Below are 27,580 nucleotides of genomic sequence, written 5' to 3' on the forward strand. Positions count from 1 at the left end.
TGCTCGCAGAACTACGTTTGCTCTCTGAGAAGCTGGGCCATGACTGCTCGTGAATGCCCCGTCATTTCTCTTCACCCCAGTTAAGCAGGCATATTGTTCAATAGGTACCCCGTGGCCACCTAAAAAAAAACCCAACATCTCTTTACAACTTCATCTTGAAATGTGCTCCAAACCCACTGGCACTGCCCTGTCGAAGCCAGTGTCAGATCCGAGGTTGGGCCCGTCATGAACACATTCTGTGGAATTCGAGGGATGTTACAAAAGCACCTCAAATAGCTCTGCTTGTGCTCCTGTGTGCCCCCATGGGGATTAACTCACTTAGGCTACAGCAGTGAAGGCTGATATTAAAGAAGGGAAAATGTTCCTTAGCTCAGTGAGTTCCTTAGCTTAGCTCAAAAGGTCCCCGGGACTTCATATTAGATTCAAACTTGAGAACCTAGTTTGAACTTGATTCAAACTATGAATCTAGCTATGAGAGCTACAGGAGAACCTCCACTGTTCTACCTACTACCAGAACCTTATAAATATTAACTCATTTACTTCTCATTAAAGTGTAGGAGATGTTGTGAGGAAACTGAGGCACGGAGAAATTAAGTAACATGTGGCTGTTAGTAAGCGGCTGCAGATTGGCGCTCAGGCACGAAGCTCCAGCATCTGTGTTCCTGACCATAACAATGTAATGTCTCCTGGAAGGAAGGCACGCTGTCCAGGATTGGAAAATGGCAATGGAAAGTCTGGATCAGAAGACAGTGAGAAGGCCAGGTGATGTGAAAGCTGACTGTGGGCATGGCCTGGAGGCTGATTGTGTGGGGCGTGAAAACCACTGTGGAAAAGGAATTTCCAGATCCCAGAGTCTGGCCACTTTGCAAGGCATTTCTGGGGTAATACTGCCATCTAGTGGTAAGACAACAGGTAGCAATTACCCTCCAAGCAAACGCAGAATGAGCCTTGAGCAGGGAAGGTATGACAAATCAGCAGGAAAAGTTATTTTTCACTCCAACTACAGATTCTAAAAGATGGGCAAATCCCACTGCCACGATCCTTGAAATAGACTAGAGTTTTCACATGCCACTGAATGGTGGCTACAAGCTAGATTCAAATCCCAACTCTGTGCGCCTGGAGATTACTCCTAACTCAGGAAAGCCTGTGAGATGACATTCCAAAAAGTACTCCTCCCATCTTCTTTCATGTAAATAATTACAGGTTTCTTCCTCCTGAGGTCCTGAAAGAAGTTCCCCGTGGGGCAAAGTCCTTGGAGGGTGATCCAAGCCCGGCTTTGCTGATGTGAACTTGTACTTTAAAAGCCATCCTCTATCAACCATCTCAGGCACTGGGACACGCTAGCGAGCAATTATTTGTCTATACCAAGAGGAAAACCAATAGCCACGCTCAAGAGTTGAATTGAGCTCAGTAGTCTGGGCTTTCACAGTGGAGGAGGAAGGGTTCTGTCTATGCTTGTCTTCACTGAGGACCAGTGGAAAGCTAATGGGTTGAAAAGGCAGTACGCGTGCCGTGGGCTGGGCATTGCTGAGCCGTGGCTCCTTTAAAAAGTAAGGTCAGCTTGCTCTCGTGGAGTATATTAGATGTGCTCACAGAGGGAGCTGGGCTCTGGATAAAGTCTTGTGTTCCTTTCCTCCTTGGGCACCTCAGGACACTAAGCCAATGAAAGGGCAAGTTGCCATACCAGGGACGAAAAAAAAAAATCTCAACTCTGCTCATTACTGATGAAATCTTGGGCAAGTTAATTTTCATTTTCTCTTCTGAAAAACGGGGAAAATAATATCTACCCATATGGTTGCTGTGAAGATCAAGTGAAATAATGCATGCAACATGTCGGGCCTATTGTCAGCACTTAATAGCCATTTGTTATTGCAGTATGAGGAAGTGGCAAGGCTGGCACAGAAGCACAGAGGGAAGGACCCAGACGAACTGGACATTAATTAGTGACCTTTAGCAAACCCCACAGGACTGCCCTTGGGGAATTCTTTTTTTTTCACACGTACTCTTGTGTTGGCTTCTGCCTGATTATTGAGTCATTTTTCCACTCAAAAATATTAGTGGTTCTCCCTGCCTCTCATATTCACCTCTGGTCAGGCCTGGAGGGCTCCACACAGCGCGGCCCTCAGTGCATCCTGGCTGGGTCCCCACTGCTCCTTGCTCCCGGCTCCCAGGCTGTGACCGCTCTTCACCCATCCCCTCGCCACCTCCCCAGACCAGCCTTTCCTTTACAACACGGGGCTTTCGTAATTCTCCACCTGAAATCGCCCACTCCCTTCCTCTAACCATCTTGGAAGAATTGGGAAAATATATGGTTTGGGAGAAAAAAAGCAAGTCTTTTATTTTGAGGTTGAATTTGGCAATGAACGTCACTTAAATGTGAGGTAACTTGGCAAAGCTCACCAAGTTCGTTTCATGGTTAACCTTGCTCTGGCCCACTTGCTCACTGGCTTCCAAGCTGGATGTTGTTCCCATTAAAGATTAACTTGTAGCCTTGAAACTTCTCTGTCCTCAGGGGGCTGTGGGTAGGGAGCTGCTACTCCCGCCACAGCCAGCCGTGAGCCAGGAGTGGGGTGACTGCCCCTGGACGCCACTCTCCCCAAGTACTGGAAGAGGCTAATACCAGGTTTGTTGCTGCGTGTCTTCTGTGTGCTTGGAACTGGGGAGGGAGAGGAGCTGGCAGGTGGGGCGAGAAGAAAGGCCAGAGATTTCGGGAGGCATCAGAGGTGCTCACTGTGAGTCTGTAAGGGAGAGTCATGCAGAAAAGGGTAACGTGGAGGCAGGTAGTAGGACACTGAGGGACCTGGCAAAGGGAGGCTTTGCTTCAAAGACACTACAGCTAGAGAAGGTTATGTCTAGAGAAGTTAATTCTCAGAACCACCTGGGGGAGTATATATTGGTGTCCTTAGGAGGGAAAATAGCTCAAAAGATGTCCACTTGCAAGGGTTCTGGAAAATCTAAAAGGCACAGTTCCTGCCCTCTCGATATGCTTTGTAACTTGATCACTGCTTCCTGGCCATGGGCAGAGGAAAACAGTGACACAGGGACTGCTTCTAAAAGGCAAAGAAGTTAATGTTTCTCAAACAATCGGGCTGGTGTAGTTTCTTTGGGGAATAAGCTTGCTTGGAACGAGGTACCAATTCCCTCCAATGTAGAGCCTCCCGAGACTGTGATTGGGTCAAGTTGAATCTATAGATCAATCTGGGAGGAACTTTCCCCAAACAGTGATCAAGTCAGGGTGGTATTGGTAGAAAGAAAGAAAGACAGATCAATGGATTGTAATAGAGAGTCTGGAAACAGGATCAAGGGAGAATTTGCTTTTTGTGATTTTCTACCTCATAATAGGAGACAAAACTCCCAAAGTATTTACTCTTAATCATTAGGCTATTCTGCATTTTACAAGATCCTTTGATTCTCACAAGATCTCTGTGAGATAGACAGCCATATTCTAATTTTATAGATAGATGGGAATTGGAGCTTGTCTAGACTAGATGGAGTGGAACATCATTTATGGGATACCATTTGAGAAACAATGGGAATATTCCCAAATTCCTGGGTAACTCTCCCTAGAAAAGGAATTCTGTTATACTCTATATCATATCAACTAACAGAGAATCAGCTACTGAAATCTGTCTTCTTCGACTGTAAGCTTCTTGAAAGCAGATGTTGATATCATCTAAGTTTTTAAAAATTTCTAGTGTTTAGCACGATGCCTAGATATATTAGTGAGGTTAGGTTTGGCTATGCTGTAGTAGAGAATAAACTCTGAATTCTTAGTAGTTTAACAGACAAATATTTATTTGTTGCTCACGCAAAGTCAGCTGATCTCCAAGGCTACTCCTTTCCAAGTGGTGATTCAGGGATCCAGGCTGTCTTTATCCTACAGCTATGCCTCTGGTGGACATGGCCTCCGGAATGTTGTAACAGAAGAAAAGAGAGATAGAGGGTCACATATCAGCACTTAAATTCTTGGCCCAGAATGAACACATGTCACTTCCACTCATAGCCCATTGACCAGAACTAGTCATATAAACCCTGCCTACCTGTAAGCAACCAGGAAACATCAGGGAGCACGTGCTGAGCAGTGACTGCTTCTGCCTTCCTGGCTGAGAGCATGTACTCAATAAGCCTCGTGAGATGAACTAATGAATAAATCCAATGCAGGGTTTAAATTATACCATCACGGAATTACTCAAATCTGGAAGCCACTGTCAACTTCCAGAGCCTCCCAGGAGAATGCCATCAACAAGAGAAATAACGCAAATGGTTCTACGATTTATGGATGGTCTAGTCTATATAAGGCACTGCTCTAGAAACGTTACACGGGTTATAGTGTTTAGTCCTCATGAAGGCCCTATGGGATAGGCATTAATCGTCTTCTTCCACAAATAGCTTGTTCATGGTGAGCAAGTAGCGGAGCTGAGTTTAAGCCCATGTTTGCCAAGTTACAAAGCTTATGAGACTCTGTCATCCTGACTGAATGGACTACCTCAGCTACTAAGGTTTCATGGAGTATCGTTAGCAGCTGAACGCAGTGGCCTTCAGAAATGCAATCTGGATAGACACCACGGGCGAGAGATGCTAGAGGGAGGCAGAGAGACATCTGCTCCATCTCTGACCTGGCGTGGTCCATCCCCACTGCTCCGCCTTCTCAGCCCTCTCCTGCTGCCTCCCAGTAGCTGCCACTCCTACACATAGCTACGCCTATGAGACCTCAAGTCAGAAGTGAAAAGAGTAGAGTTCAGAGCTTGGTCTGACCCTTTGTGTAGTTTCTGACACTCTGCCTTTTCTGAGCAAATGAAGATGCAGGGCAATGATCTCCACACAGGACATCTTTCCCAGTGGCCTAGATTTTGTGGGAACTGACCAAGCTCACTTTATGCAGCTCTTCTGACCCTATAGAACAGAGACCTGAATGTATCCTAGCGAACCACTAACAACCCGTACTGGCCAAGTAAAGAATATCCAGAGCAAGTCCGAGGGATTCCTGGTCAGGCCCTGCCATTCTCATCATGTGACTATAGATAATTCACTTGAATTCTCTGAGTTTTAATTTTTTCATCTATAAAATGAGACTCTTGTACCTCTACTCTTGTGATCGCCCTTTATCTCACTGGGTTATTATAAGCATCAAATGGAATAAAATATAGAAGAGTGCTTTGGAGACCCTTAAGATTCATTTAAACTTGCCAGGGTATTTTTTATGACCAGCTAAATGACGAAGTTTTCTTACTTTCTGATCAAGTTATGATTTTGTCAAGGGAAGGAAGCAAAGCTGCATCTGCCCAGGGCGTTTTCAATGCCAGCTCTCACCCTGCAAACCACACTTGGCTACATATATTTGCTTCTTTTCATGATGCTTGAGAGCCAAGCTATGGTAGTCAGCACGTCTGACTAGATGTGTGATGTTGGGCAAATATTTTAATCTCTCTGAACGTCAGGTTTTTCATCTGAAATGGGTATAATAATATTTGTGTTTGGGGATTACACATTAATGCACATGAAACAATTTACACAGTGCATGACACATCATGAAGCGCTCCATAAATGGTTGCAATTTTATTGTCATTATTATTATTATTAAGGAGCCATCACGCTGTCTCCAAGGGTCTTTGTGTAATCAAATTATTCCACTGCTCAAAAGAAGAAAATTCCCAATCTTTCCAAACACCCTATGAGCCCTTGGGTCAGTGTCTCCTAGTATGCCCTAAACGATCGCCAACACCCCATGGAAAGCACACCATTCACAACGCAGCTGTGCTCCAAAACTCCAAAACTCCAAACCTTGGAAGCCATTTGTTTGGAACTCAGCCCATATTTTCCCATAGAAAGAAGGCAAATAAAATAGTGGTTGGAGTCCTAGGTGACTGAAATACCTGCTTGATTTGCCAAGTAGCAGAAAGTTGGCATATTTGCAATGAAAATGAGTGTAAAGTCATGTATTGTTAGTCTTAGGCTAAAACTGAAAACGAAGAAAATTGTGCAATAAATAGTTTCTTTTGCGTTCATAAATGCTGTTGATGAGGAAAAGGAGGCTTAATTAGAGGAAGAAAGAGTTCAGTGGCAACGGAAGTAAAGGGGATCTCAAGGTGCCTCTGAGGATATTTTCAAAGGCTTTGGAGGTTCTTTACCCAAATCTAATGTGACTTCAAAACTTATTTACTTTTTTGTTCTTAATCCAAGGGACTCTACAGCACTAATCTCATCCACTGCGAGGGGGTTATTTTGGGTTTGCAAATGGAAAAGGGAAGGAGACAGGAGAGACTAGGGAAAGGGAAGAAGAGTGAGAAAGATTTCCTGAAAAAATCAACCAGTAGTTTGGAGGAATCAGCGAAAGAGGAAGAGGCATACATATGTAGGATGAGGGATTACCTGCTCGGCCAGCAGGGAACCCAGTTTGGGTGAGAACCCTCCTCCAAAAGGGAAATGGTGCCCTGACAGGTCAGAGAAACTCCACTGAAGCCATCAGGTGGTGCCACAGGACCAGAACAGCTGGTAAAAAAGGGAGCCTCGAGGTCGGTGAGGAAGAAGGAAGAAAGGCTGTGAGCTCCCAGCTATTTGGTGTGAGGAACCAGCCCAAATGATGGGCTAGTTCCCCGTTCTGTACTTTATCGCCACAAAGTGCTGAACGAGAACGCTAACGCGATCCATCTAAACAGAGGTCTTTGCGCTTTTATGGGCAGGGGAAACACAGAATATGAGGACCTGATGGACATCAGCCCAACCTTTCATTTCTGGTGGCTTCAAATCTGGTAGAGATTATTCCAAAATATATAAAACTTTTCGTTTTTCCCATGCGGAGCTGAGGTCCTGAGAGAGGAGGTCACTTGCCTCTGCTCATAGAGCCAAGTGTCAGTAACCTCCCCTGAAGCAGGCTGCGTCTCAGACCCTCACAAGCACTGGTCCACTGACTACACGAGCAAGAGCTTATTCTGTTCCTCCAGCTTCAGCCCTTTTCGCCGATATTGGCTAACCAAGCAGGGTCAGATAGAATAGAGCAGGCGTTAGAGTGCTGAAATCCAGTGTAGATAAGTCTCTAGAAACCTTAGGTCTATGCTGAGAAGCTAATTCCCAACTAAGGAGAATCCAATTCCAGGTTATTTTGCCAGGCTAGTCAGAGAAATTCTGAGAGTCACATACTATGTCAGAAAGACACTGAACGTGGAGACAGGAAACCCGGGTTCGTTTTTAAATTCTGCTTCATTGTAAACTTGTGCACGTCTATCCATCTCTCTAAAGTCGCTCTCAGCTCCATCAAGCACAACTGTTCTGTCTTCTCATCCTCGCCAGGCAGGATTGGCAGTCATTACGGCTTGTGGAGGTGGCAACTGTGGGTCACTAATGACCGAATTAGGTCACGACAGCTCCAGAATGAGCATTAATATAAATGTGCCTCCCTCACAACCTCAAAAACTCCTTAAACAGAGCTCCTAGAGTAAAACAAAGACATTCCCCATAGCTACTGCAGAACTGGTTCTGAAGAACCCACATGTACTACTCTTCGTAGTAGAACATGCCTACAGGTCACCAGGGGAGTTTTAATGCCTGGGAAGGAAAATGGGCTAATGAGAGTGGGTGGTGAGGCGGTGGCTGGAGAGGACAGATTATTAGTTCACAAAACAGAATAAATTGAAAACATGGCCATCATGTCCTGGAAGGGGCCCTGAGTCCTCAGTTCAGTGTGGGAGGACTCAGGGAAAAGGCCAGAACTGATCCTGGGCTGATAGGACCATGAGTCCGTTCTTGCGGCATTTGACTACTCGCGCCTGTGAGACCAACACTGGGCCCTCTGTCCCCTCATTCCTATACAACTGTCATCCTTGCTCCTCAGGCCACTCCAGTGTTAGGGACATTCCGGTCTCATCTTTACTCTGATATCTGACCTGATGTTCCTGGGAATCCAAGCCCTTTACTTTGACCTTGCTCGGGGACTCCCTGGGGGCTCATCTGCCTCAGTCACGGGTGTTGTAGATTCCTGTCTTCCTGGTCGCAGCACTGCTTGTGGCTCCAGTAGCCCCGGGCCCCCTCCCTGCCCTGCCCCCATGCCTTCCCCTACCAGGGCCTCCTCCTGCAGTAGCTTCTCCTGTGCCAATGCCACCGTTGCTATGGCGACGGCTCCAGGCTTTGCAGCCACTCTCCTTGAGACTGTCCCCCACAAAGAGATTAAAGCACTTTCAGCAACCTTGAACAGGGTAATCTCTCAAACAAGGCCCCCAAAGCGTAGCCTTGACATTATCTCTACTGCTCCATTGGGAAACTTGACATAAGTTCCCAGGGGACCAGGCCAAAGGGTCCTAAAGTAGACCAACCACCTGCTCCTGAGAGTCCCCCTTGAGTCTCAGTGACCTGCCCCATGATGTCCCCCCTGAGATTTCTTACAGAATGCCTAGGTGTTTTTCATACAAGTGGAAGTGTTCCTAAAGTGACATCAACATGAATCACATGCGCCATATGAAACTTCAAAGGAAGACAGGTTGTTATCTAGACTAACTGCGTTTGATCAAACAGTAATATTGAAGAAAGCAAAATCTGCCTTGAAGTTCCAACCAGCGCCAGTCTATGTCCCTCCCCCTTCCCTCACTCCAGGAAAACAATTTGAACTTCAGATCGTTAGCAACAGGTACCGCTGAGGGCCCTTGCTCCTAGAGTTTAGCTTCCTTATCACTGGTATACAAGTTGCACCTCATCATTTTTTACCCTAGACAAAAAGGATAAACAGATTAAATGAGCTAAGCTCCTGGTCAGTGAGCAAGAGATTTTCATCCTTTTCTCCCCTTTCTCTTCCTCTTTCACAGTGGGAGTAGAAGATAAAAGAAGAAAAAATACTGGAATGGAGATCAAATAAAATGGGAATACAAAAAACACACACATTAGACAACTTGCATCCTCCCTTTAATTTCTGGTGGCTTTAAAGCCTGTATGGATCAAACTGAAATACATAAAAACATATAGTGCTTAGTTTCACTCCCAAATAGGAAAAACTTTGAACAACACAGTTGTCCTTCTTTTCAGTTATAAGCCTTGTATTGGACCGCTAGTAAAAATAATGGGCTCAGGACTCTACTAGGCTTTAAATATGCTATGAAATATTAATATTAATCTATTAATATCTATTAATATATTAATAGATATTAATACAAATATTCATGCAACAATTATGTTGCATTTTTCTTTATGAAAAGAAAAAATGCAACATAATTGTATTTTCACCCTACAAAATTCTTTTTTTTTTTCCCTTTGGCTATGCCACATGTGGGATCTTAGTTCCCTGAGCAGGGATTGAACCCATGCCCCTTGAAGTGGAAGCATGGAGTCCTAATCACTGGACCACCAGGGAAATCCCTTTTTTTTTTTTTAACGCTAACTTTTTTTAAATTTTTTTTTTGGCCTCACCACGTGGCATGTGAGATCTTAGTTACCTGACCAGGGATTGAACCCACGGCCTCTGCATTGAAAGCACGGAGTCCTAACCACTGGACCACCAGGGAAGTCCCTACAAAATTCTTTTAAATTCAATATAACAAGTAATTTAGATGAACCAACTACTTTGGTCTGCACCATGAAATTGAAAATGGAGAATGTTTACCTTTAGAAGCTACCAGAAGATATGATTCTGAGCCTTCCTCTGTAATAATTTACTGCCTGATCTTTCACAAGTTATTTTGCTTCCTAGGCCCCGTTCTCTTCAAATGCAAAATGGAAGGACTAATACCTTCTCTGTCTACTTCACAGGGAAGTGAAAAGGAAATAGTAGGTGGAAGAAGAAATAGTAGATAGAAATTGATAAAATTGTGTTTGGTATATATAAAGATGCTGGGTTTTTTGTTTATTTCCAAGCAGCTTTCAGATGATATAATTCACACTATTCCAGGCAAGTAATTCTGAGTGAAGCTGTGTCATTTCCCTTGGATTCAAAATAAACATTGTTGAGTTTCTATGCTAGAAATCTGCAGAAGAACATTTCTGTGAGTGTGTAATGTTTAGGATATGGGGATTTGTTGAGACATCGGGAGTTGAAACTTGATGGAGAATTCTCATCCCACAAGGCAGAGAGATGACACACAGGGGAATGTTAAATTCAAGTAATGAATATTTATGAACAGCAACTCAGTGTCACACACTGTCCTACTGCCTGGAGATACAAAGAGTGCTGGGGTGGGGAGGGTCTCAGGTTCAGTGATTCACGAGGAAGACCTACAGGACACAGCAGATAGTTGAGCCTATGATTTATTACAGTCAAAGAATGCAAAGCAAAATCAGCAAAGGGAAAATGCTCATAGGGCAAAATCTAGAGGAAACCAAGTATAAGCTCCCAAGAGTCCTCTCCCAGTAGAACTACACAGGATGCACTTAATTCCTCCTGCAATGAGTTGTGACAACACGTGTGAAATGTTGTCTACCAGGGTAGCTCATTTCAGAGACTTGGTGCCCAAGGTTTTTTGTTGGGGGTTGGTCATATGGACATGCTCTGCCTAACCCGTACCAAAATTCTAGACTCTCAGAGGGAAAGCAGATGTTCAGCATAGAGCACATTGTTTGTACAAATAGTTTAGACACAGAGAGACATTCTTATCAGAAGATGGTGGGAGCCCTCCTGAAATCCAAGTTCCCAGACTCCAGCCAAGGGCCAAACTTGTATGCAGGCCTTTTGAAGACTAGCATTCTCAGGCCTGCTATATTAACTCTTTTATGCACACAGAGGTTTAAATAACTGATTGCAATACAGTTGGATAATTACAATAATTAATTCATTCGATTAAAGTTACTGAGCCTTTGAAAGGTCAGATAGGAATGAGATAAGCTAGACATTGTTGCTGTACTTTGTCAAACTCAACTCAGCACCTCAACTGCTCCCTGCCCACCCACTGACAAGGTGTGCTGCCTATAAAAAGCTCTGTGGCTGTGCTCCAAAGTCCACCTCCCGGCCTCCTCTCAGAATCCATGGTGCATCCCGGGGGCTGTTTCTCGTCTGTCATATAACTTCTTTCTGCTGAGCCCTTTAGGTGGGTATTTGGGAGTACTTTCCTGTATGACTTGACTAGATTCTGGCACAGCCATACCCCTACCAAGATTCCCAGCACCCCACATTTCATCTGGCCTCCTTGGCCCCCTCGTTCATTAGAAGAGCTGCCCCATTCGTGTTTGAAGCCCTAGTCTAGTCCCTGGGGCTTATCCCTATTCCTCAGACAATTACTTGGAAATCACTCAGTTTCTCCTCATAGCCTTTGGCTAATTCTTACCCCGTTGCCAATGGCTGGGAAGACGTGCAGCGCTGTGAACTACAGATTTCCCCACCCTTCCTAGAGGAATCCTCTTACACAGAAGCTCTACAAGCTAAGACTGACTGTATCCAGTGCCTTCAGCATCTCTGTAGCTACTGTTCTCTCTGCCCTTGCCCCTACTGGAAGGATGTACCCCACAACACTACCCTCTTCCCTCTTTCAGGGGCGGTGGTAGCAGAAGCTCCAGGTTTAAGGGATTCAGACTGGGGATGGGAACGAATGGAGGGAGCATATGTTGTTTTCTTGGTCTCAAAATTAGCCACGTTCAATGACCCAACCAGGGAGTCGCAAGAGTCAGCCTCATCCCTGATACTCAGCCACAGCCCCACATTCAGACATCCGGAGATTCCTGAGAACTTCCAGGCGTTCATATGTGTTCAGGCCCAGTTTTTTCACCCTGATGGATATCCTTCCAAAAGAGCACAAAAATATGAAATAAATTTCCAGTATGCTCAGGAAATGCTCATAGTGACTCAAAAGACAAGGAAAAGCCACAAAGAAATGAAGATGGTGAGCAGGAACCAGGTCCTGGAAGGCTGTGAATGCCATGCTATGGGCACTTGAAAGACAAGAGCCATGATCAGACTTGCATTTTAGAAAGATCCCAGGCAGCTGGAGGGAAACAAGATGGAGAGTGAATCTGAAGGCTAAGAGACAAAGATAAGAAATTTTTGTAATAATCTTATACGAGGTGGTGGGGCCTCACCTAGATCTGAGGCAGTGGGCCTAGAGATGAGGGGACAGACCTGAGGGATATTTAGAAGACCCAATAACCAGGATTGGGAGAGGGGCTCAGGACAGTGGAGGGGTGCAGCAAGACTACCTGCTTTGGGGCTTGGAATCAGCATCTTTGGCAGCACCTCCTTTGAGATAAAGATTACAGGGGGTTCATGTTGAATCCAAACAGCTTCATGCTGTAGTCCGCCCCGCGGCCACCCTCTCCTCTATAGCGGAAGTATTCTTATTGGGTTTTGTTTGGTCAGTTTTGGCTTTTCCTTTAAAGGTCCAGAAATGCCCTTGGTGTGTTTGACAGACTTTGAGGCCCATGCACGAGAGCAGCTGTCTAAGTCTACTTGGGATTTTATTGAAGGCGGAGCTGATGACTGCCTCACGCGGGATGACAACATCGCAGCATTTAAAAAGTCTGGTCTTCTGTATCCTTTCCGTTGCTAAGCTAAGGTGCACTGGTTGAGAGCTCTTTGGAAGGTAGCAGTCCTGGTTTCTGCCTCCAAAGAAGATAGAGTACTCAAGACATAATAATGGGTTTCTGTTGTTGTTTGGGATTTGGGAGGATTTTTCTTGGCAGGGGACAGGTGACTGGGGAGAGCATGGATGGAGAAACAATTTATCTCAGTGCCTCTGCAGAACTACCATAAGTGAATTGCCTGAGTGCTGATCACGGTGACTTTGCCACCTGACAAGATAGGACAAGAGTCCCAAGGTCTCCAGCCACCTGGGCAGGGAGGAGAAGCTGGCTGGGTCAACCTAAATCTCCTGAGCTCCTGAACTTCCGGCTTGGAGGTAGAACAGGAGAGAGGGCTCAAGGCTGGAGGAAATATGGAGACCCAAGGGGTCTTGGGGATGAAAGAAGATTGATTCAAGGAAGAAGAGTTGGGCGGCACAGCAGCGGGTAGCGCAGGGGTCAGTAAAGAGTAGCCCAGAGGCCAGGTCGGGCCCACTGCCTGTTTTTGGATGGCGCACAAACTAAGGATGGGCTTTTTTTTCATTTTTAACTGCTTGAAAAAAACCAAAAGAAGAAGAAGAATTGCAATATGTCAAATTAGATGAAATTAGAATTTCAGTGTCCACAAGTAAGTTTTATTAGAACACAGCCATGCTCAGTCATCTACATATTGTCCATGGCTGCTTTGGCATTACAACAGCAGAGCTGAGTAATTGTGACAAAGACCTCATGGCACAAAGCTTAAAACATTTACCATCTGGCCCTTTACAGAAAATGTTTGCTGATGTCTGTGATACAGAGATCAGGAGAAAACTGGAAAATGGGATGCATGGTGAACACTATCTTCTGTATTTTCATACTTGTTTAACACCATACTAGGCACTTCAATTGCTTTATCTCATTGTGTCTTCACAAGACTATTAGGAAAGTTGGATTATTATTCCCATTTCACAGGTGAAGTAACTGAGGCTCTTACCCAAATTTGCACAATCAGCATTTCCAGAAAAATCTTCCTCAGTTTAGGTATAGGGATAATAATATGCTGTGGAAAATAAGCACTTTTGGACCCTGAAGCTAAGTATCTGTTTGACTTAAAAGTTCGTTTCATATAATTATTATTTGTTAATTTCCCTACCTTCTAAAGTAGTGTTTAAGTCAAATCTTCAAATGAATTAGCCTCTAGGGAAAAAAAAAAATCGTGGTCATTCTCTGGGATTTGTTCTCTTTCAATGACCTTTTCTTGCTTTATAGAGATTTATTTCCAACCTAAGAGGGAAGAGACTGGAACTCCGTCCTGCTTATTCTTTCCCTTTCTAGTCCTTGTTAAGATGGATCAATCAAAGCATCCAAGTGCCAACAGTCTGGTCAGGCAGGCACAGCTCCAAGACACAGACCTCTGATGGAGCAAGGCAGGGAACAGTGTGGACCATATGTGTGCCGGGGGTTCAGAGAAGGCGGGGTTAATGTGTAATAGGGGGTTGGGAGAGGCTTCCGGAGGAGAAGAGCCTCTAGCTTGTCTATGCTGCCTAATCAGCTACCAGCCAACTGACTCCGCCAGTGGTTTCTCGGGACCCAGTGTGGTCTAGATCTGTGTCAGGAATCTGGAGGTCCCAGCACTAGGCAGCACCTCCGTGCTGGTGAGTCATCCCACCGATAGAGAATCTCTTTGTTGTCCAGCACAGAATCCGCCTCCGTCCCCGGTACCTGAAAGATGTGTCAAAGGTGGACATGCGGACCACAATCCAAGGGGAGGAGATCAGCACCCCCATTTGCATCGCACCCACGGGTTTCCACTGCCTTGCCTGGCCTGATGGAGAAATGAGCACAGCCAGAGGTGTGAACCCAGCCCACCTTGAGGCTCCCTTTCCAAGGGCCTTAAAGTGTGCAGAGGTGTCCTTCAGAGCAGGGGCAAACAGCTCCAGAATTTCTCTAGAGAAGGGGCTTAGTTACAGCAATCTGGTTGGAATGAAGGGTAGGAAAAGGAATGCTTAAAGCTACATTTGCATAACATTTCACCTAAGATTGAGAAAATACCAATTTTCCATTATAAAGAATGGTTAGGGTGGGAGGGAGCTACAGGTGAATAGGAGGTGAAAATCACACCAAGCCATCCCAAGGAAGAGGGGCACTGACTGGCCCCTCTGACACGGCATCTGGGGGGAAAGGGCTGATCAGTGTGGCCCCAAGGGTAGGGCTCTCTTTGAACCCTCATGGGCCAGGGCTGGGACTGAATGGTGTGCCTCTGAATTTAGGATGAGGAGAAAGTCATGACATGAAGCCCTAACACAAGGCCCTGGCAGGTGCTCTTGTCCAAATGTTCCATTTCCCTTCTCCTCAGTTGACTTGATCATCTTATTTGACAAAAAGTTTTTCATTAGGTTTTGTTTCCTTCCTAGTATCCCTGAGTTCTCTTCCCTCATCTGCCACCACTAAAAAATAAGGAGAAGAGAAGAGAAGGAGAGGAGAGGAGAGGAGAGGAGAAAGGAAGGGCAGGGGGTAAAAATATTCCTGTGACTCATTTGTAATCTTCACCCTAAGCCAAATCTGTTTTTTCTCAAGTTGCCCATGGCTTCCCTGGGGTCTCTTCCTTTGACTCTGTGATATAGAAAGCAATGAATCCATGGATTCTAGAGCTGAAAGTGACATCCATCTGGTTAGGAACCAAATTTGGCTAAGTTGAAATATGAATACCCTGTATGAATATGACTGCTTTACTAAATCTTCACGGTTGAGTGTGCTGTGTTGTTTTGGGGGTGGAGCAGGAGAATGGGGTATCTCCTGTTGACATTAGGAATTGAAAATATTAATTGTGATTAGGTCAAATTCTCTGCCCATGGGTTGTAGGATGGTAGTGACATTAACCTGTTGGGGAATCCCCTGAAAATGATTAAAGTGGGAAATGAGAAAGATGCGATCAGCACATCATTGTAACCGTCGTCATCATCCTCATTATCCCTAGTATTTGTATAGTACCTGGCTTCATAATTTTAAAAAAAATGCTTCCATAGCTAGTATCTTATTTAATCTTGCAACAACCCTATAAGAGAGGTATTATTATCCCCCCGCCCCGCCCTTTTACAGATAAAGAAAATGAGACTCAAGGCCACACAGCTAAGAAGTGGTAGAACTCGCATTCTTCTAACTCCAGATAGCATGCTTTTTCTGTTGCAAAGCTCATCCTTCTCCATTCGAATTACGTTTTCTCATCCTTTGCCTTCTGCAATTCCCTTCTGCTTCATTGATGAGTTCACAAGAAGCCCATTTCCTATCTGAAAGCCACAACATCTTCAAATGGTTCTGGGGACTCAAGGTCATCTCTAGCCTGAAATATTTTAATAGGCAACACAGAGTTTGTAAGACAGGTTACACAGAGGAGGACCCAGACAATCTGATCAAACACGTGCAATGCCTGCCTGCCTGACAGGGAAGCAGAATGAAGTCAAGCTTTATCTTCACTCACAGGGCAAGCTGGCCAGAGGCCACACAGACTCCTAGGGCATCTCACTCCAGTTCAGAATGCCTCTGCCCTCCAACCTGAGTTGTGTCCTTTGCTTTGCAGCTGCGCAAGCAGCCGGTATCTGCTACATCACCAGCACATATGCCAGCTGTAGCCTTGAAGACATTGTTGCCACTGCCCCCGGGGGCCTGCGATGGTTCCAACTGTATGTGCACCCAAACAGGCAACTAAACAAACAGCTGATCCAAAAGGTAGAATCCCTGGGTTTCAAAGCTCTGGTAATCACTGTGGATGCACCCAAAATTGGCAACAGACGACACAACATTACAAACCAAGTGAACTTGATGAAGAACTTACTGCTAAAAGATCTCGGATCACCTGAGAAGGTAGGAAAGATACCAGAGCCAGGCGGGCAGGCGTTACAGGAGGTAGATTTCCATCCCTCTTTCCTCTTTTCTTTCTTTCCTCAAGAAGTCATTGGGTACCTGTTCTGTGCCAGGCACTAGGGATGCAGCAGTTCAAGAAGCAGATGTGGTTCCTGCTGCCCAGAACTTCCAGAAAAGCAGAATATAAGACAAAATGTTCTTTCTCATCCCTGGCAGCCCAGAAATGTTCTGGGCAGGGCTGGGTGCTGGGAAATAGGAAAGCTAGGGAGAGGATTTTTTCATGAAATAGGAGAGCAAACTAAAAAGTTCTTCCAACATTTTCTACTTTATGCCACACTTAGAAAATGCTCAGTCTGGATGGTACACTTAGATAAATTGACTATCTGAAGAGAATGCTCATACCAAAGGTGAATGGCCCATGGTGTGTAGTCTGCCCAAGCCCCACCCTCCTGCCTTGAAAACTGGGGAGGAAATATCTCTGCACACCTAGAACTCATCCACGGGGCACCAGAGTGCTACAGCACACTTGTTTAGACAAGGTGACTACAAAGGGCACTACTCCCATTAAAATCCTATAGTCCGATGGGATGGAGTGCCCCAGAGAGAGAAAGCCATGGTAAAGTTGGAATCCCTTGGCTACATTAGAGGTAGTGATATCAGCCTTTTCAGCCAACGGGCAGCTCTGATACCCAGCCAAGTGACTCAACAGTTCTACTTATTAACCACAAATTGGCCTTGAGGTTTTCTGGAATCTTAGCTCAGATTCCAGGGACACATTGGGATCTATAGATATTTGACTCACATGGTGAGCCAAGATAAATATTGGATAATACCTGACTTAAGGTTATTGAAGTATTGCTTAGTTCTTGTTACCCTGTGCATATCTCAATCATAACACATCACAATGGCCTACAAATGTTTTTGCTTATCTATCTCACTTACTAAACTCTGAGGTTTTGGGGGTTTTTTTAAAGTAAGGACTGTGTCTTATTTGTCTTTGTGTGCCCAGATCTTGGCATAATTATTGAGCAGGGACACAAGTAATGGTTAATGAATAAGCAATGGAAGTAGAAAGTCTTTTACACAAATTTTGTTAGGAAAAGGAGCTAGAAGTAGTGTTGGGTTTTGTGGGTCCTCTTTTCAAGCTTTTGGTGGCTCTCCAAATGTGTCCCATCTTTGGAATGGGAGTCTTGAAGGAGTTCAGGACTAAAGTTCTCTTTTATTCCCCCACAGGGAAATTTAATGCCTTATCTCCAGATGTCCCCCATTGACTCATCCATCTGCTGGGATGATCTCTCCTGGTTTCAGAGCATTACTCGATTGCCCATCATCCTTAAGGGGATCTTGACAAAAGAGGATGCAGAGTTAGCTGTGAAGCACAATGTCCATGGCATCATTGTTTCCAACCATGGTGGGAGGCAGCTTGATGAGGTTCCTGCTTCTGTAAGTAGGATGACTTCAGCCTGGGTGTGTTTGTGAGTGCTCTGTCGTGTGCGTGTATGTATGTGTCCACAGCAAGGTACTCTGTGCAATTTGGTGCACATTCCCCTCTCCCTAACCACCTGTGTTCATACCTACCTGTGAATTGTTAAGGACTTTTAATCATTAATAATAGCCTAGTGTGTGCGAGGCTATTTTTACAAACTCAACATATGTCATCTCTAAATCTCAAAACAGTTCTGCAAGATGGGCATTATTATCCGTATTTTACAGTAGAGGATAGTAGAGTTTAGAGATGTTAAGTAACTTGTCGTAATTCACACAATAAGAGTTTAAGGTGAAATTTGATAGAAGAGTTGTTCCCAAGGCATGGAGGTCTGCCTTCTGGAAGAAGCATTCAGCTGGAAGCTTGCCTGTCTGCATGGATTGGAACCTCATATTTTCTCATATGACACATCCCAGAAAGAAACAGTGCCTCACTGAAGCTAATAAATAACTGTCTTTCACAGTAAAACTTAAAAATGCCCTATGAATGCTTTGCTAAAAATCTGGGACAGTCTAATTTTTCCCCTAACTTATGAATTTGTCCCTTATAGATGGAATTTGGGGAAAGAAAAAGAAAAGGAGGGAGGAAGGGAAAGAACTTTTTAAAGGAGTTAATTGTTCATTTATTTTCTTTTTTAAAAAATTATTAAAAAAATTTTTTTTAATTCTTTTTTTTTTTGGCTGTTTTGGGTCTTTGTTGCTGCACGCAGGCTTTCTCTAGTTGCGGCAAGCGGGGGCTACTCTTCATTGTGGTGCACGGGCTTCTCATTGCTGTGACTTCTCTTGTTGCAGAGCACAGGCTCTAGGCATGCAGGCTTCAGTAGTTGTGACGTGCGGGCTCAGTAGTCGTGGCTCGCAGGCTATAGAGCACAGGCTCAGTAGTTGTGGCGCATGGGGTTAGTTGCTTCTCAGCATGTGGGATCTTCCCGGACCAGGGATTGAACCCGAGTTCCTTGCATTGGCAGGCAGATTCTTAACCACTGTGCCACCAGGGAAGTCCAATTGTTAATTTATTTTCATGGAGATTTATAGCCTATATATATATGTATATACATATATATATATATATATATATATATATATATATATATATATATATTACATCTTTATTGGTGTATAATTGCTTTACAATGGTGTGTTAGTTTCTGCTTTATAACAAAGTGAATCAGTTATACATATACATATGTTCCCATATCTCTTCCCTCTTGCATCTCTCCCCCTCCCATGAAGAACCTAGTGGCAAGACAGGAATAAAGACACAGACCTACTAGAGAATGGACTTGAGGATATGGGGAGGGGGAAGGGTAAGCTGTGACAAAGTGAGAGTATAGCTTATATTTTCCAAGAGATTCTTCTATCGCCGCTTGACTCATTTTGAGAAAGGGAAGTGGGTTTTTTTTCCTCTAAAGTCTTTTTTGGCCTTTTTATTATATAAGTAAGAAATGTTCACTGCAAGTAAACTGTAAAATATACATAAGCAAAAAGAATAAGATAAAAATCACTATCATACTGACAATAGTTTGGTAATCAACTTAATGTGACCATAACATTTTAGGTTTGAAAACTATACATGATATTATGTAATTTTCTTCTTTCCATGTATCAATATATCGGGATCATTTTATTTCAATAGATATGCTTTCTTGTTTTTAATGATGTGTGGTATGAATAGACAATTTATATGACCAGCTTCCTATTGTTGAACATCTGGATTGCTTCCAAGCGTTCACTATTTTAAACAACACATCAGTGACCATCCTTAAATCTTTAGCACATTCTCAATTACTTATTTAAAAAAAATTCCAGGAAATAGAAAAGATACATCAGCCAGTTTGTACATTTCAAGGCTTGTGAAGCTTGGGGGTTTCAAGTGCCAATCACTGGCCTCCTCTCCACCAGGCTCTACCTGATAGCAAACAGGCATGGAATGATGGAGAGCAAGGGGCACACTTTACTATGACTCTCCGTAAGAGCTGAACTGCAGGGAATTGTCAGGCCTCCTACTTCCCATCCCAACTCTTGACCTAAGACCTTAGAAGAACACAGGTCTTCAGAGCACACGCTGAGCTCTCTCACCCAACTCCTGCAAGGATGCCCACAAAGCTATCTCTCACACACCTCGTAACTGACAGAATAGAGGATGCAAAAGAGTTTAGCAGGTCCTGAGCTGTCCCAGCTGTGCCGACAATAGGAGCAGAAAGCAAAGAGGCCCTCACCAACTAGCAGCAAACAGGGCAGAGTATTGACTTTTGAGAAAATGCTAATAAAATATAATACAATCGGCTTTCTCTCACTAATCAATTTAGCTAGTCTTGCCCCCTTGGGGAGGACTGAGTAAGGAGTGGGAAAAAGTGCCCGACTAATTTTCGCACTGCACTTCCTCAATAGAGAATGAGTGTTGGCAAAGGCAGGCACCAGAACAAGAAGAATTTCTCCTGCCCCATCACGTTGATCAACATGTTGTTCTCCCAAGCCATTTGACCTAACAACCAAACCCAAGGTCATCCAGGGACAGCACCAAGATTAGTGTGAGGCTAGTGGGAAACCCACCCTTGGCTCAAAATTTAAGAAGGTGCCAGAAAAACTGAGTAAGGTATATAATAGTTTCATACACTATTTAAAAAAATGAAATTTAATGCAAAAAAATCCGTGGTGAACAAAATATCAACATTTTTAATACAGACAGGATCTGTCCCTGCACTTGCATAACACTGCCTCACTCATCTCACTGTAATCCTGGCCCTGGTTCCAATAAAACTTTATTTATCAAAACAAGCCCCCAGCTCACAGGTCAAAGTTTGCCATTTGATTTTTTTTAATTTTGTCTTCAAATATTATTTATATTTTTGGCACCCCTTAAATTTTGTGCTGGGGATAATTTCCTCAGTCATCTCAACCCAGTCCCCTCCTTGTGAGGGATGTGGCTCTCTGAGCGAAGTTCCATCTCTATAAGATTCCATATCTAACACCCCTGTACGTCCTCCTGGAACCAGAGGAAAGGATCAGCCAGCTTTTATCGCTAGAAGGCTCTAATGAATGCCCTGTTGTGGATTATCAAAAATTAACTCTCAATATTAGTTCTAGGCTCATACTGAACACTAGGCTGAAATTCACTCCCTATTCTGTTTCTCAAATTACTGTCAGCTCCATTGTGCACTATGGCTCACTAGAAGAGTCCTTGCACAAGTATATTTATTCATTTCTTGTGATATTTGTAGAAATAGTTTGTAGAAATATTCCAAATAATACCATGGTGGGACTGTAAAAATACCCCTTATTTGGATGTGAATTCCCTCCAGTCTTTACATGTAAGTCACGACATATTCAATTCTCCTCCACCTGTAAATTAAAGTACAAAGTTCTTTCCTCCCTGATTTCATACTCTGCTCAGTCTCAACGAAGGATCTTGTTCAGGTAGAATTCCAATTGACGCCTTCGGCAGCACAAGTCCTCTTAGGGCCCAGTTTCTACATCTCCTCTCTGGTCATTCCTCAAAGAGGCACAGAACAGGAGCCCCTGAGGCAGTTCCAGAAACACTTCCTCCAGGACCCTCCTCCTAGACTCTGCAGTCACTCCTCCTTATAGACTTGGAGGAACACAGCTTGGTCTGGGGCACCTTAGGTCCACAAGTCCTGTTGACCAAAGATCCTGGAATGAAAGAGACGGTGAGAGAAAAGGTCCAGTGGAGCAGCCAGGCCAGAGTGATCAGCTGTTTCTATTTTGTCTTTCAAAGTCTTCAAGCCTAGTTTTACAATGTTGCTGCTGCATACTTATCCCATGTCTCAGATAACCCCCAAAGGAGTCAGGAACAAGTTGCTCAAATGTGGCGTATTAGGAATGATGTACAGCCCAGTTACACTGAACAGGCTGTGGTCCAGACACCAGGGTCATGGCCGATCGCACTTGTTTCACCAAAAAGACTTAGGGCCTTAGCAATGGAAAGCATTTCTAGCTGTGCCACCTTAGAAACAGAAAAAGTGGAAGAAAATCAAAAGTCAAAATGTTCTTTGAAAAGAAGAGCATTATAGTGAACGCTACAAATGGAAAATGTCCCCTAGGGGGTGTGAAGAGGAACAAAGAGGTTTCTGCTCCATCTCTGTCGGAGCAGAAGATGGCAGAACGGGGAGCCTGCAGAAAGTCCCTGGACCTTGGGAACGTGGCTGCGCTGCTTTGACAGGCGCCTGCAGCCTCAAGCACGGGAGGGGAGGAACAGTTAGGCAGCGCCCCCACTTGGACCTCCTGGTGCCAGCGCATGCTGAGGGGGCACTGCTGTCCCCTGACACCCTGAGAGTCAAAAGGGAAATCCCTCGAACCACACTTGTCTGTCCTTTTCAGATCGATGCCTTGACGGAAGTGGTAGCTGCTGTGAAAGGGAAGATCGAAGTGTACCTGGATGGTGGCGTCCGAACCGGCAATGACGTGCTGAAAGCTCTGGCCCTCGGGGCTAAGTGCGTTTTTCTGGGGAGACCCATCCTATGGGGTCTTGCCTACAAGGTGAGAGTGGCAAAGTGAAAACCAGCCGGAAGGTACCACGCTTCTCATTCGTTTCCACGCATTTCTGTGGTTTAACCCCCAAAGCTTGGCCGTTTGTTGGAGGTGCCACAGATCCCGAAGGACAGTGACCTCCTCTCCGGCTCCACCATGTTTCCTCTGCAGCATGTTGCACATTTTCAAGAGCTGTCACCCTACATTTTCCTCGTTGCTTTCCATGATTCCCAACATAGTTCTAATTTCACAGGTAGCCCCATCGTCCCCAGCACAGCTCTGAGCTCACCTAGAATTTATACTCAGCACATGGTCAGAATGTTCCTTCATGCCTCTTTTTGTCTCTCTTTCCCTCTCTCTCTCTCTCTCTCTCTCTCGTCTTGGGAGCAGGGTGAACATGGTGTTGAGGAAGTTTTGAACATTTTAAAAAATGAATTCCACACTTCCATGACCCTGACAGGTAAGTTTTTACAATTCTTTTCCTGATTCAGAACTGAAAACAGGCCGTCTAAAGAACAGGAGCAGTGGCCCTTCTAGCTCGCCTTTCCCAGACCCAGTGGCTGCCCAAAGGAAAGAATAGGGAGGAAACGTGCCAGACAAAGATTAAGCACCAACTCAAAATGTGATACATCTGCTACAAAAGCAAATGCAGTTTCAGATTTTGGGAAAGAGGGTCCCGTTTTACTCTGGCCTGCTCAGATCCTATCAGGCTTGTCAGATGTGGTTCTGGGTGTCATCTTTTAAGTAATTCTCATGGACTGTGAAGAGTAGAGAAATTATGTCATAGGGGAAGCATGGAGGAGCTGGGGAGATGGAAACAAACAGGAGGACAGAACAGGGAGAAGAAGAAGCATCATCCTGCATAACCGCAGACAGCGAGACAACCATGAATGTCTCGAAGTTACAGGCAGGCTATTTCAGTCAAAAATGAGAGGACTGTAAAGCAGTGCTCATAAAAACATACGTGTTTAGCAAAGCCTGGAATCCCAGGGATCCTGTAAAATAGTGGTTCTCAACTAATGATGGTAACTTCTCTCTTGAGGGGCATTTTGTTCGGGGGGGGTTAGTTTATTTTTTTCTCATCGGCACAATGATGCAGGGTGGGTACTGGAGGTATTTAGTGCTCAAAGACCAGAGAAGTTAACTATCCTAAAATGCTTGGAGCTGTCTCACAGAAAAGAATTGTCCTGCCCAAATGCCAATGGCCAATAGCTCTGTCTTTGGCTTTGTCTGCTATAGATGGTAATCAATTGCAATGTGAGAGACAGACAAGACGAACCCCAATGAGACCTCCACTCACGCCTCAATTCTAAACTATGGTAATAACAGAAACCTCCTCCAGAAGTAAGGAAATAATCAAGAGCTCCGAAGTGGAGTGAAGACTGCTTTCACGCCATTAACTTATTTCTGTAGATGATGTTACTGAACATCTGACATGTGCTAGGCACAAGGCAAGACGTCCAGGTCCTTTCAAGTCTGGTTTTGATCTGATATTTAGACAAGTATCTTGTACTCAGCGTCCAAGTTGCATAGTGTCCACTGGGGCTGCAAACTCACCCTTTTGGGCTTGAGTAGTACAAGCTAGAAAACTTAGATGGGCATTAATGCCAGCACCAGCCCCTTTCCGCTTAGCAGTTTAAAAGAAAAAAAAAGGGAAATGGATGAAGGCATCAAGGACTGGGACTGTCCATTTTGGGCCAAAGCCTATGAAGATAAGGCAATAAATGACCCAAGTCGCTCCCATGAGGGAGGGGAGAACACAAGTGTGAACAAATATCGTATTGGTGTGTTTTGCCCCTCGGTGGGGGGGGTGGGGTGTGGTTGGTGGGGAGAGGGATGGGAAGATCTATGGTTTCTGCAGATTCCAGGAGACTGAGGTGACTTCTCCTGCTCCCCCAAATATTTTCTCCTGTCCTTGTGAAATGATATCTGAACTTCTTTAACAGAAGCCTGTTGGGGGAATTCACAATAATGAAGCTTTTTTATTCCACCAAAAGTTTATACTTAACAACCATTGCAGTGGAAATGGTGGCTGGAAAATCTTTTTCTGAAATAGAGCATGGAGAGCACCCTTTTTTAAAGGGGGCAGGAAAAAAAGAAAGAAAAAACAGGATTATGAACACTTTTATGCCTGACTTTTTATATTCCTTTCCTTCTAATTGTTCTACAGTGAGAATGTATTGTTTTAAATGTATAGAAAAATTACTAATCAACAACCAAATGTGGGATGGAGAGGAGGGTTTGGGGAGGAAGAGGAAGAATAGAAAACCTAGGCCTATGGCCATCCCTCGGCATCCTCTGTGTGTGTCGCTCCCCCAGGAAAGACGCCCCACAGGCTAGTCCCCGGGAAGAGGGGGTCTCAGCTGAAGCGGGGGCTGTGTTTTTGGTGGAACTCACTAAAGTACGAAATCATAATGTGAACCCCCAGAGATTCTGTCACCCCCTAGCTTTTCCCTGCACACTGCATCTCAGACGCCTTGACACAAACCTGGCACCCAGGAGGTGATCAGTCAATATGACTTCTCTTCCCTAATTCCTCTAGAAATGTGTGATATTTTCCCCTTATAACCCTGAGACATCACAGACCTGGGGGGGGAACATGATTTTCACTATGGTTGAAAGCAAAAGAAGTTTAAAATTAATGTTTTCCCAACTGTGAGACCAATTGCTGAAATTATATTTATAGAAAGGGTAAAACTGTGATTTGTCTTAAAAAACAAAAACGTGCACATATAAATCATATCAGCGCAAGCCTGCGCACACCTTACTCAGTTCTCATCCCTCGTAAGGCGAGGGGGCTAAATCGGAAGAGTATATGAATCTTCTTGAGATTTATTGCTTGGAATTAACCACTTTGCTTTAATTTAGCCAAAGCTTTTTAGTGTGACTATCCTCCTAATTTACAGTAATGAAAAAGCAGGAATACATTGTAATTATGCATTCACTCTTAAACTTTTACTGAACCTCTACCAAGAGTAAGGCAATATGTCCCTGGTACCTTGTGGGACCCAGACCCAATCTGATGAGTTTATACTGATAAGTATAACAAGTACACAGATGTCACCAGGGCTTAAATGTGAACGGATGCTTCACATCTCAAAATGTAATCACAACACTCTGATGCAACTACTGAGACATTTTTACATAATTTACATATTTATTTCTACTACAGTATATAAGCAAAGTTTATATTTTGGCATCTCCATGCTCCTTGAGGAGGTCTGCCTGCTCTGAAGCTGCACAATTCTGTCTGCCCTGCAGAAACCCAGAGCTCTCAAACTCATTGTCAATTCTGATGAGAGCACCTCTGGCTCTGAATTCCTGCTTCTGCTGACTTAATTCATTTTACGGGTTATTTATGTATTCCACACCTGCTGTTTCTGTCCCTTATAATCCACGCGGGCATGAAACTCAACCATTTCCTCTGCTTCCATTTTTGGGAAAAGGCCCTCTCATTAGTTATACTTTTGTGAGTAATACAATTTGCCAGTTAGGTTTTTGGAGGTGACGGTGCATACATCACAGATGGGGAAAGAACTTCAAGTGAAACATTATACATCCTCTTATCACCAGTGATTTCTCACTGTCTTCTGCGCCTACTGTTCTCCAGCTCGTGTTCTCACTTGCTCCCTTCTCTCTTGACATTTGTCTGGAGTCACTCTCTCCAGTCCCTGTGTCTCACATCTCAGTGACAGTCCCAGTTTTGCATTTTAATGAAGCTCCTCCACCAAAGATGGGTGTTGCGTTTTACAAAACTGTTTCTTAGAAGGCATCTGTATGAAACACTCGCCCTACCTTGTCCGCTTTCCCTGAGTCATATTCTTCCCTGACAGATACTTCCTGTGTCCTGAAGCCGTATCACGACGGAGATAAAGGTCAAGTGTATCCACTGCACACAAAGTGATTTTTCAAAAGGCCAAAATACGGTTTTTACGTTTTTACCATGCCGTTTTGACATGGCTGTTTTAAAGGAGGACACAGGCACAGGCTCACGAAATAATTCCCAGTGCATTCAGAATTAGATGATTCGTTCTGTATACATAACATTTAATCAGGGTGAGCACAAGGGTCAAGTCAAGCTTGTTCCCACTAGACCATCTCTTCCCCACAGTGGGATGGGTGACTTGGGTTTTAGAGAAATGAGCTTTTTAACTGCATTGTTCTTGTAGGCTGCCGGTCGGTTGCTGAGATCAGTCGGGACCTGATCCAGTTCTCCAGGTTGTAGAGAAAGAGAGTGAAGGGACTGACTGCTGAGTTCGCCCACAGGAAGAAGACAAAATCGTAATAGGGTGTGTGATGCCATCCTGCCTCGGTCCCATCCTGTCCTCAGGCTCACCCCCTGCACCCTCAGCCACTCCACCCCAAATCCCTCATATTCCTCAAATGTGCCGATGCTCTTCTTTGCCTCACTGCCTTGTATATGCTGTTCTCTTGCCTAAAATCCTCCTCTGAAAGAAGACATCTTAAAAGGGCAGATCAATAATGACTGAAGTAGCTAGTGGATTAAAATTTTTGAATATACTACGTTTCTATGAAACAGCTATGGAAATCTGCACTCTAGACAGAAGAGCTATACGTATAAAATACTCCCCAACAAAAATTATACTCCTATCTGTAGATAATAGGGAAATAATATAGTTAAAAACATAGGCTTTGGAGTCATACAGACATAGGATTGACAGGACTGTGACTTGGCAAAGTTTTTTGATCTCTCTGTTCTTACATGTCCTTGTCTATAAAATGGGGATTATATTACCTAGCTCTCTAGGATGGGAGAAAGATTGAGATAATGTATGTAAAGTTCAGAGTTCTAGTGTGTTTAAGAAATAGTAGCTTTGGGATTTCTCTGGTGGCACAGTGGTTAAGAATCCACCTGCCAATGCAGGGGACACGGGTTCGATCCCTGGTCCTGAAAAATCCCACATGCCACAGAGCAACTAAGCCCGTGAGCCACAACTACTGAGCCCACGTGCCACAACTACTGAAGCCCGCAAGCCTAGAGCCCATGCTCCGCAGCAAGGGAAGCCACCACAATGAGAAGCCTGCGCACGGCAATGAAGAGTAGCCCCCGCTCGCCGCAACTAGAGAAAGCCCACATGCAGCAACGAAGACCCAGTGCAGCCAATAAATAAATAAATAAATAAATGTTCCTTTAAAAAAAAAAGAAATAGTAGTTTTTATTATTATTAGTTGGCAAATTCCTATTCATCTTTCAAGACCTTGTTCAAATGTCACCTATTCTTACCTGGCTACTTGTTAAGTGTTTCCTATTGTGTTTTGCACATTATACTACTACAATCCTTAT

The 27,580-nt window shown here is 44.3% G+C and overlaps 1 protein-coding gene across 5 annotated transcripts; it reads left to right on the plus strand.

The window, feature by feature from the left end:
* Window positions 1–2,515: 2,515 nt before the first annotated feature.
* On the plus strand, window positions 2,516–27,580 carry HAO2 (hydroxyacid oxidase 2). 5 transcript variants are annotated; one of them, XM_007169304.2, is made up of 8 exons: window positions 2,517–2,623; window positions 12,283–12,421; window positions 14,145–14,296; window positions 16,022–16,305; window positions 17,539–17,748; window positions 22,126–22,284; window positions 22,666–22,735; window positions 26,445–27,580. In XM_007169304.2, exons 2-8 carry the CDS (start codon window positions 12,291–12,293, stop codon window positions 26,498–26,500), a joined length of 1,062 nt encoding a protein of 353 aa, XP_007169366.1. In that variant the 5' UTR covers window positions 2,517–2,623; window positions 12,283–12,290; the 3' UTR covers window positions 26,501–27,580. The 5 variants fall into 5 exon arrangements, with proteins under 5 accessions (XP_007169369.1, XP_007169366.1, XP_028019119.1 ...); XM_028163318.2 differs by having other exon boundaries at window positions 12,313–12,421; window positions 14,140–14,296; XM_028163317.2 differs by having other exon boundaries at window positions 12,313–12,421.

This window comes from Balaenoptera acutorostrata, chromosome 1 (assembly GCF_949987535.1).
Source record: "Balaenoptera acutorostrata chromosome 1, mBalAcu1.1, whole genome shotgun sequence".
In the NCBI taxonomy this organism is placed as follows: domain Eukaryota; kingdom Metazoa; phylum Chordata; class Mammalia; order Artiodactyla; family Balaenopteridae; genus Balaenoptera; species Balaenoptera acutorostrata.

What these genes read in the sequence shown, in the direction of transcription:
- HAO2 (XM_007169304.2), top strand. Translation starts at nt 12,291, where the DNA reads ATGCCCTTGGTGTGTTTGACAGACTTTGAGGCCCATGCACGAGAGCAG. An exon ending in TATGGGGTCTTGCCTACAAG is followed by an intron (nt 22,285 to 22,665) that starts GTGAGAGTGGCA and finishes TCTTGGGAGCAG; the next exon opens with GGTGAACATGGTGTTGAGGA. An exon ending in CACTTCCATGACCCTGACAG is followed by an intron (nt 22,736 to 26,444) that starts GTAAGTTTTTAC and finishes TTGTTCTTGTAG; the next exon opens with GCTGCCGGTCGGTTGCTGAG.